Here is a 10,053-nt window from a genome sequence, read left to right on the forward strand (position 1 = left end):
TCTGCATTCCACCCTCTACTAGTTGTCAGAGAAGGTGAGGCTCCCAAGTGTTACAAACCCACCTTGGCACTTCAAGTTGATTTTCGGCAGCACTAAGAAAATTTTTTATGGGAAACTTAAGTGTGTCTCCTTTTAAAATTATGAATTCATTTTGTGTGTCTAGTCTAGCTATCTCTCATATCTTATTTAATGTACCTTGCTTGATTGTTCTTTCCAGATATGATGAAGCCTACTTATTCTTATTTTTCTGGGTATCATGTGTGTCTCATTTTACTGCAAGTGATAACGCTGACATTAGGTAAGAAGAACACTTACCTTTTTGTTATTCCCTGCAATTATAAAAAGGGTGTAAGATAGACTTCTGGTGCCCAGTATCCATACTGAAAGAGATTAGCAACATCACTTCACTGCATTAGTAAGTAAAATAGACAAAGAGGTGAATGTCAGCAACACTTCTAGATTCAAAATGGTGAGATTACAGGGTGTGCTTCTGTCCCCCAAGGCAGAGAGCCAAAAAGAAGCAGAAATCTAGTAGGTCAGGAATCTCTGAGAAGAGAAGACACCTCTGAGACTATAAGTGGTGAGGTAGTAAAACACAAGCTGAAATCACTGAATTACTAGAGCCTCAATGTGTTTGAATCACAAAAACCCGCATAAGCCCCATCACTGGTAGGCTCTGGGTGGTGCATTTTACCAGGTGGTGCATTTCTACCAGGTTTTCATGTGAGAATAGAGTGATGGAGAAAGTAATTGTTTGAAATTTGTTCACCTTAATTAGTAGAGCCTTCAAGATGAACTATTTTCCCAAAGTATTAACTGTTAAGTTTCAAGGCCTGACCTGGAAGCAGGGTAATAATGAACGCAAGCCACCTTTTCTGTCTTATCTTTCTTAGGAAACAAAGACCTTGGAAGCCCTCAGAAAGGTCACAAAGCAAAGACTCAGGTTCACTAAAAGGTTGAATCCAAATCATAAAACTGCAGAGTGCTTGTTCTTTCTTCACCACACTTCTTAGTCCACATCATTAAAACATACCATCATTGTAGATAAATTGTAATATATTTGACTCCCAAGAAAACTTTCCATGACATACTGAACAATCAAAACCAGAGTCCACAGGGATAGAGTAAGTAAAGCCACATAGTTAGTCTGGAATTGTCACACCAACAATTTAACAATTAATATTAGAAATTATCTAATGGCAAAACGGAAGACATGGAAGAACCAATGGATAATATAGTCAGAGACAGAATTTTTGAGAAAGCAATGAAGAGAAATGCTAAAGATAAAAAACCACTATAGCAGAAATAAAGAATGCCTCTTTTTTGGGCTCGTGAGTAGACTGAACAGACAAAGCTCAGGGAAGAACATAGAACCTTGGGTATTAGTCATAGAAATATCTAAAAAGAAGAAAGCCCAAGACTTTTCCAGAGAAAATCTAAGAACTCTGAGACACTTTGAAGGTTTAATATGCAGAAAATGGGAAAACAAGGAGAAGAAAGTCAAAAAGGAAGAGAAACACATTCAATGAAAACATGACTAACACTCCCTATAGATCTATGAATCTCAGAAAACAGCAAACACGGTAAGAGCCAAAATAAACAGAAAAAAAAAGTACCTCTCTATATAGAATCCAAAGTATAATGAATATGGAAAATAAAACTTAAAATACTAGCAGTCCTGGATGGAGAGGGGACCCACCTCTTGAAAGATAAAATTAACCTACAATTTTATACAAATGATACAAGCAAGAAATAGATGAAATAAAATATTTAAAACATTCAGGGGAAAACACACTAATTTAGGATTATATATCATAATATATTAATTATTCTTCAAATGTAAAGGATACATAGACATCATCTTAGACAAACAAAAGTAGAAGGGACTTGGTGATTAGTATCCCTACCTGGAAATATATGTTCAGAGTTATTGAAGTGAAGGAAATGGCAAAGGCAGATAATCAAAACTACATAAACATTGGAGAAGAAAGTAAATAAGCTTAATTTTATTAATTGATAATAAAATTTGGTTTTTCAAAATGAGTATTGCAACTCTGTTGTCAATTATACGAATATACCATATTCTTATTTGTTCATCTGTTGGTGGATCTCAAGCTTGCTTTTAAATCTCACAAGACAGTTGTTATATCAGCACCTTTAAACATTAATGAAAACTATTAGATCATGTTTCACTGTCCACTTGGACCACAGGATAAGAGAGTGGCATGGAGCTGAGGTAGCCTTCAGTTCCTGAATTTCTTTTAAGTCTCTTTTCTGTTTTGAATCTTGTTACTTATATTTCTAACCTGCTTATATGTGTTTTTCCTGGCCTTTCATAGTCACCCTTTAGTTATAGGAGTATATGATATGATATATGATATGATTGTTGCTTTGAAGACTTTACCTAGTAGAACAGTCATACACCTTTTCAGGCAGACTAACTTATTTTTTCCTTTTCATTAGCTATGTTCCCATGCTTTTTTCTATGTGTTGGAATTTTTGTTGTTGAAAAATAAATACTTAAATAATATGATGACTGTAGAAATCGTGATTTCTTCCTTCTCTGGCATTTGCTTGTGAATTATTTTCATTCAACGCTTTTGAAATTTGGTTCCTGTAGTCCTCCTCGGTGGCCTTCAGAATCTGTTCATTTCCCTGTGTATTTGCATTCACTTTCCAGTTCTCCCTTTATACACAGTCGTTTTTGAAAGTCCCAGTTTTGAATGCCCTATTTCCAAATTAAAATAAAATGAATTGAAAGCTGTAGAGAAATCTGGATGCCACCTTAGTAAGGAAAGGGTAAGGTTTTAACGTTAGGAGAAGCTACAAGATAACTAACCACCTCTTTGACTACACTTCTGTAGTCAGAGGTAATAATCGATTATCCGAGCAAATCTCTCCAATAATTGGAAAATAGAATTGATCTTGCTCATTCCGGCTCTCACAAGCTACCCAGACTGCCCTGGAAAAGATGCACAGCTGCTCACCAATAAACTAAGGGTTGGGGTGGGTAGGTGATACTGTTATAAAAGCTGAAAATGACTGAAAACAACAATGACTCAAACCTTCAAATGAAGGTGAAGGTCATTACAATATGGTTTTGAAGTTTTTGCTCACATGACACACTGGTGCTAAAGGGTGTCTAACAGTGAGAGCCAACCACTTAGAAGTGATGAGACTTCAGTTGCTCCACCTTCATCAATGGATCAGAACCTTGATGGATTCTTGATAGTATAGCATTATCCAAGATAGTGTAGCATTATCTGAGGGGGTGAAGAAGGAAGTAGTGTGTAGTTGAAGGAATTAGACAAGTGGAGAACGTTTTGGAAAGATCTTATCCTTGCCCTTCTCACTCTCTGTGCTTTCTGGCAATGAGCAACTGTGTTTCAAGGGTCAACATTCGGTCTCAACAGGGCTAAGAGAAAGTGGACTCAGTCTACCATGATATGAATCTACCAGCAGAAGCAAAATAATATTTTCTCATTTAAATTACTTCTCTTAGGTATTTTGTCCCAGAAAGTGATAAACAGCCTTCCATAGATTCCAGAGTGCAAAATATCATAGCACAGAACTTTTTCCACAATTCTTAAGTAGCAAGACAGATCCTTGGGGCTTCCTACTTCACTAGAACCTGTTTTAAAGATAAGAATGAGCTATTGTCGGCTTTCAAAAATGTTGGGGGCTACAGCTGGGATTCAAAGTGAATAAATTATAATAAAAGTAAATTAATAAAAATAAAACTTTTAAAAATATTGAAAGAGGAAACAGAATATAATCAGAGTTGAATATTTAGATTATTTAGGCCTTATGGGTAAGATTTGATATCTTCTTAGCAGTGTATGGCAGCGAAGTTCTTTGTTTAAGATTTATTTTGCTGAGTAATATTCCATTATTGTAGATGTACCACAATTTCTGTATCCATTCCTCAACTGAGGGATCTGGATTGTTTCCAGCTTCTGGCTATTACAAATAAAGCTGCTATAAACATGGTTGATCAAATGTCCTTGTTGTATATTTAAGTATTTTTTGAATATTTGGAAATCATGAAATTTGGATATATGGAAATCATGAAATTTGTAGGCAACTGGTGGGAACTAGAAAAGATCATCCTAAGTGAGATATTACAAAAGCAGAAAGACACAAAGGGTATATACCCACTCATAAGTGGATATTAGATATATAAAATAGGATAAACATACTAAAATCTAAAGAAACTAATCAAGAAGGAGGACTCTGGCTAAAATGCTCAATCCCCATTCAGAAAGGCAAAGAGGGTGGACATCAGAAGAGGGAGAAAACAGGGAAGAGGACAGGAGCCTACCACTGAGGACTTCTGAAAGGCTCTGCCCTGCAGACTATCAAAGCAGATGCTGAGACTTATGGCCAAACTTTGGGCAGAGTGCAGGGACTCTTATGAAAGAAGTGGGAAATAGTAAGATCTGGAGAGGACAGAAGCCCCACAAGGAGAGCAACAGAACCAAAAAATCTGAGCACAGGGGTCTTTCATGAGACTGATACTTCAACCAAGTAGTATGCATGGAGATAACCAAGAACCCCTGCACAGATGTAGCCCATGGCAGTTCAGTGTCCAAGTGGGTTTCATAGTAATGGGAACAGGGACTGTCTCTGACATGAACTGATTGGCCTGCTCTTTGATCACCTCCTCCTCAGGGGGGAGCATCCTTACCAGGCCATAGAGGAAGACAATGCAACCACTCCTGATGAGACCTGATAGACTAGGATCAGAAGAAAGGAGAGGAGGACCTCCCCTATCAGTGGACTTGGGGAGGGACATGGGTGAAAAAGGGGGGAGGGTAAGGTTGGGAAAGGAAGAGGGAGGGAACTATGGAGCGGTACAAAGTGAATAAACTGTAATTAATAAAAATTTTAAAAGTAATAAAAAAGATTTATTTTGATTTTCAATTTTTCTGCACAGAGAATCTGATGGTGACTACTCCCACTGGACACTTGGTGGCTAAAGTAGGAGGCCAGGCTGAGCTCAGCTGCCAGGTGTCCCCACCACGCAGTGTGGAGGATATGGAGGTGCGCTGGTTCAGGGGTGACAAATCCAAACTTGTTTATCAATACAGAGGTGGCCATGGAAAGAATGGAGAAGCTGCACCTGAATATGGGAATCGTGTAGAGTTTGTGAAAGAGGCCATTGGGAAGGGAAAAGTGGCCCTCAGAATCCATAATATCAGCATTTCGGATGATGGGCCTTACCAGTGCTCATTTAGTGATGATGGCTTCAGCGATGTGGCCTTCATGAAACTCCATGTGGCAGGTAACTTGTCTGTGAAACATAGTATACCAGGGTCCTTGTGCCAATAATCTGAAATATGTGGACATCATCTTGGTGGTTTGTTATGGATTGTTTATATTTTACATTTTTTTCTTTTTTTTTTATAAATTTCATGATGAAATTCTTTTCTTAAATTTTACTTTATATCCCAAGGGTACCCTTTCCCTCCTCTCTTCCCAGTCCCCTGCCCTATTCTCCTCCTTCCTCTTTCTCCTCTCTCTTTTCCCCAGAAAAGGGGAGCCATTTTTAAATATACAAGTCATAAGTAAAAGTCACATATATTCCTCAAAAATACACTATGCAGACAATAGACATCACAGAGCAAACAATTAGTCTAACTTGAAAATCAACCATGGAAGTCAATTCGTGTGTGTTATTAGATGCAATCCTGTCTATCCAACTTCAGCATAATTGCTATGTTTTTATCTCCATGTCATTCCCACCAGCATTTGGATTGAAGATGCAAATCCATGTTCAGAGTTCTGGTCGTGATGGTGTCATTGTGGAGTGTTTTTCAGAAGGGTGGTTCCCACGGCCCCAAATGGAGTGGAGAGACAGCACAGGGAATGTAGTTCCTTATTCTTCAATATCATACTCACAGGATGGAGATGGATTTTTCTATGTGAAGATGACTCTTCTCCTCAAAAACCAATCACAGAAGAGTATCACATGCTGTGTTCTTAACCCTCTAACGGGTGAAGATAAGCAAATAAATCTCCTCATAGCAAGTGAGTGCCCAGCCAAGAGGGTTTAATTGTTATTTTGAAGCACAAGAGCAAACCAATGGATTAGTTAGTGTTAAGGACTTTCTGCATTGTAGTACATCTTTTGACTGTGGCTCTTTAGCATTGATATGCACAGGGTATTAGAAAAAAGCTGAACAGTAGGAATTTATAATTAAGCATATCTTAGAGCTTTAGAGACATTTAATGTTACTTCACTAGACCTAATAATGTTTATGTATAAGATTAAAAAGATGCTAGTTCAGTAACATGAAAGATGATATCTATCGTTGTCAGCTGGTTTCTCATTTTAGAAAGGCATATAACCATATTCCAAAATGAATCATACCATTATGACACGTTGATTACTGCCACATGACATTCAGTGCTAGAACTAGCATTTTTAAATTCCTATAAATTCAATACATAGAAAATGATATGAGAGTGAGATACATAATCAAAAAAAGAGATATGTCAGTAAAAACAGCAGCAAGAAATATGTTTATGTGAAAGGGAAATTGTGTTATTATCTGTTCATTTCTTACTCCCAGAAGACATGATGGATAAATAAATAAAAACAGAAAAAGGTTGTCTTATATTTAACAAAGCTACCCGTAGCTAACACCTATATACAAAAATTAAGTTTCACATATTAACAGGCTGTATGTGAAAAGAGGAAGGTTTATACCTTTAGACCCTAGTACATGTACTGTTTTTCTACAGAAACTAAAGATTAAAAAAAAACTACACTACTTTGTAGGATTAGGAAAATGACTGAAAAAAAAAATAACTGTTGCTTCGACTAAATAGGGCTCTATGGAAATGGTTTCTGTAATATCAGAAAACTTCACAAGAATGAATAGAAATTAGAAGTTGGGGAGGATGGCACTTGAAAGACTGAGGCAGGAGGACAGAGTTTAGTTCAGCATGAGCTACAGAATAAGAAATGCCTCAAATAGAAAGTGAATGAGATACTACAAATACTTTTAAAGCACAAATAAAGGGATATACTGATGTGCTAAAGATGTGGTGGGAGGAAAACATTGAAAGAGAACAAATAATTCTAAGTTCATAAGACTGAATCATGAAAGATAAATTATCAGCCAAAATAGGAGACTTTTTATTTTTTTAATTTCTAAGTTTTTTATTTTTTTTATTTAATTTGAGTTTATTCATTTTGTATCCCAACTGTAGCCCTCTCCTTCATCCCCTCCCAATCCTACCCTCTCTCTTCTCTTCCCATGCCCCTCCTCTCATCTTCTGTTAGGGGAGGTCCTCCTCCCCTTCCATCTGATCCTAGTCTATCATGTCTCATCAGGGCTAGCTGTATTGTTTTCCTCTGTTGCCTGGTAAGGATGCTCCTCCCTCAGGGGGAGGTGATCAAAGAGCAGGTCATTGAGTTCATGTCAGAGACAGTCCCTGTTCCCATTACTATGAAACCCACTTGGACACTGAGCTGCCATGGGCTACATCTGTGTAGGGGTTCTAGGTTATCTCCATGAATGGTCCTTGGTTGGAGAATCAGTCTCAGAAAAGATCCCTGTGCCCAGATTTTTTTTCTCTCCTTGTGGAACTCCTGTCCCCTCCAGGTCTTTCTATCTCCCCCTTCTTTCTTAAGATTCCCTGTACTCTGCCCAAAGTTTGGCTATGAGCCTCCACCTTTGCTTTGATACCCTACAAGGTAGAGTCTTTCAGAAGCCCTCTATGGTAGGTTCCTGTCCTGTTCCGTTTCCTCACTTTTCAGATGTCCATACTGTTTGCTTTCTGAATGAGGATTGATCCTCTTACCCAGGGTCCTCCTTCTTGATTAGCTTCTTTAGGTGTACAGATTTTAGTATGATTGTAGAGGAGACATTTTGGAAATGTTAGAAATAAATGTTAGAAATAAATTGAGTGAGTAGCTTGAGTGAAAACATTGCCCTGTGAACTCACAGCAGCTTGGACTGCATGTGCAAGACAAGCAGGAGCTCAAGCCACACAAAACCCTGTGGAGGGAGAGGCTGAGACACCTACCTGAGGAACTATTGACAATGGACAGTGCTGAGAGGGGGGAGTCAGCACTGTGAAGGTTACTCTTGATAGGCCAGCCATGCTCAGGTGGACAGCCACATATCCAAGAGTACACAGGCAGCAAAAATTCAATTCACAGGGTTTATTTTAAAAATGCGGGGAGGGGCACAAAGTTGAGTTGGGAAGGGAGGGGTATTGATCTGGGAGAAGTTCAGAAGTAAATTCTATCTCCAAGATGAACTTAATGCTCAGACTGTTTTCGTAGTTGCCACAAAATTGGGTCTAGCAGTGTGCGGTCCTGAGCCAGATGCAGGAAGTGAGTGAGGTAGGCTAGAAGGAATGAAAGGGGGAGAGAGAGGTAGAAAAGAGAAAACAAAGGAGAAAAGAAAGGAAGAAAAGAGAAAGAAGGGGAAGAGAAAAAAGTGAGAGGGAAGAAAGAAGAAAGGAAGGGAGGGATGGGGAAGATGGGGTGGGAAGAAGAGAGGGAGGGAGGGAGAGAGGCATAATGATAGAAAGTTCTGCAGAACCTGAAGGGAAAACCTGCTCTCCAGGCAGCAGCTTCCTGGTCTGGTGGGAACCTTTGCCATGTGTATTTTAATGACGTTCTCTCCTTTCTTTCAGGTACCCTGTTTAACAAGAGCTACATAAATCGCTTAATTTCCATTTTCTTTGGAATATCAATTATTTTATGTGTATTTGACCTCTTAATTTTTTATTTCATGAAACCAGGTAACTGATCCAAGTGGGATGGAATCATGTATGGATTGTTTCCTAACTTTATGCCTAAGTCACATGTAGAATTTAGTTAAAACTAAAAGATATTTATCTCTCACCTCTGTACACAGCTAGCTTCTTACCTTACAGATGTTGAAGTTTATACCTCTCAGCTCTGAGATTCCCAAGGCAATTCTTGTTTTAGGGATGAAGGTCATCAATGTTTACTGTGATTTTTCAGATCCACAGATAATTTCTATATGCCTTAAAGAGCACACACTGAAATACTAAATATAGCACTAATTCAAACACTGAAAATTAAAAAATATCTTTCTTCTTTTAAGAAATAATGGTTTCCATCACAGCAGAGTCACCCTTCAAACTGCTGAGTGATTAATGCATATACTTCTTACTATGGGGCAGATTTAATGTGACCACAAATTCCATAATACAGTTGTGTGAGGACAGGGTGTGTGTGTGTGTGTGTGTGTGTGTGTGTGTGTGTGTGTGTGTGTGCTTGGACATATGCTTCCAACTCTCACAGGGAAGAAATGAACTTTGGAGTTCTTACTCTATCATTTTCAATTTTATTCTTTTTTATTTATTGTTTTATTAATTGCAATTTATTCAGGACTTTTGGCCTGAGAACATCTCTCAGTGAACCCAGAGCTAGGCTGGCAGCAAGAAGGCTCAGAGGATCCACATTTCTTTTAGCTGCACTTAGTGTTGGAATAACAGGTGCATAGGAAGACACACCGAGCTTTAGTTTTTTTAATGTGAGCACTGGGATTTCAACTCAGGTCCTCATGCTTGCACAACAAATGCTTACCCACTGAGCCATCTCTTCAGCCCCTCAATTATTTTAAATATTGTAGTTTCTTCAGTCACAGTCTTGATCAAATTAATATGAAAAAAGTTACTTACATAAATCAATAACTCCTTTACAACCAAATTCTTCTGTCTCATCATCTAAACTAAATGTATGTATCATACTGTAAGAATATAGGAATCTAATACCTAAAAAACAATAGTTATTAATAAGAAAAACCTTTGGGGCTGGAGAGATGACTCAGTTGTTAAGAACACTGCCTATTTTTTTAGAGCACCAGGACTTAATTCCCAGCACCCATATGGTGGCTTGCAACTGTCTGTAACTCCATTACAGGAGATCCATTACAATTTTCTAGCCTCTATAGGCATCAGGCATACAAGTGATGCACAGACTGACATGTAGGCAAACACCTACACACAAAAAATCAGTTCTCTTTCTGATCCCAATGACAAATATATATATATATATATATA

At 38.1% G+C, this 10,053-nt stretch overlaps 1 protein-coding gene across 1 annotated transcript; it reads left to right on the plus strand.

Annotated features, from left to right (window-relative positions):
- Nucleotides 1-219: 219 nt before the first annotated feature.
- On the plus strand, nucleotides 220-6,056 carry LOC129692407 (selection and upkeep of intraepithelial T-cells protein 7-like). Its single transcript, XM_055628746.1, has 3 exons — nucleotides 220-298; nucleotides 4,937-5,284; nucleotides 5,749-6,056. The coding sequence occupies exons 1-3, from the start codon at nucleotides 220-222 to the stop codon at nucleotides 6,054-6,056; spliced, it is 735 nt and encodes a 244-aa protein (XP_055484721.1).
- The last annotated feature ends 3,997 nt before the right edge of the window (nucleotides 6,057-10,053 follow it).

The sequence above is a fragment of the Psammomys obesus genome, unplaced genomic scaffold, assembly GCF_907164565.1.
Source record: "Psammomys obesus unplaced genomic scaffold, mPsaObe1.curated_primary_1811, whole genome shotgun sequence".
NCBI classification, from domain to species: Eukaryota; Metazoa; Chordata; class Mammalia; order Rodentia; family Muridae; genus Psammomys; species Psammomys obesus.

What these genes read in the sequence shown, in the direction of transcription:
- LOC129692407 (XM_055628746.1), top strand. Translation starts at nt 220, where the DNA reads ATGATGAAGCCTACTTATTCTTATTTTTCTGGGTATCATGTGTGTCTC. An exon ending in AGTGATAACGCTGACATTAG is followed by an intron (nt 299 to 4,936) that starts GTAAGAAGAACA and finishes TTTTCTGCACAG; the next exon opens with AGAATCTGATGGTGACTACT. An exon ending in CATGAAACTCCATGTGGCAG is followed by an intron (nt 5,285 to 5,748) that starts GTAACTTGTCTG and finishes CATTCCCACCAG; the next exon opens with CATTTGGATTGAAGATGCAA.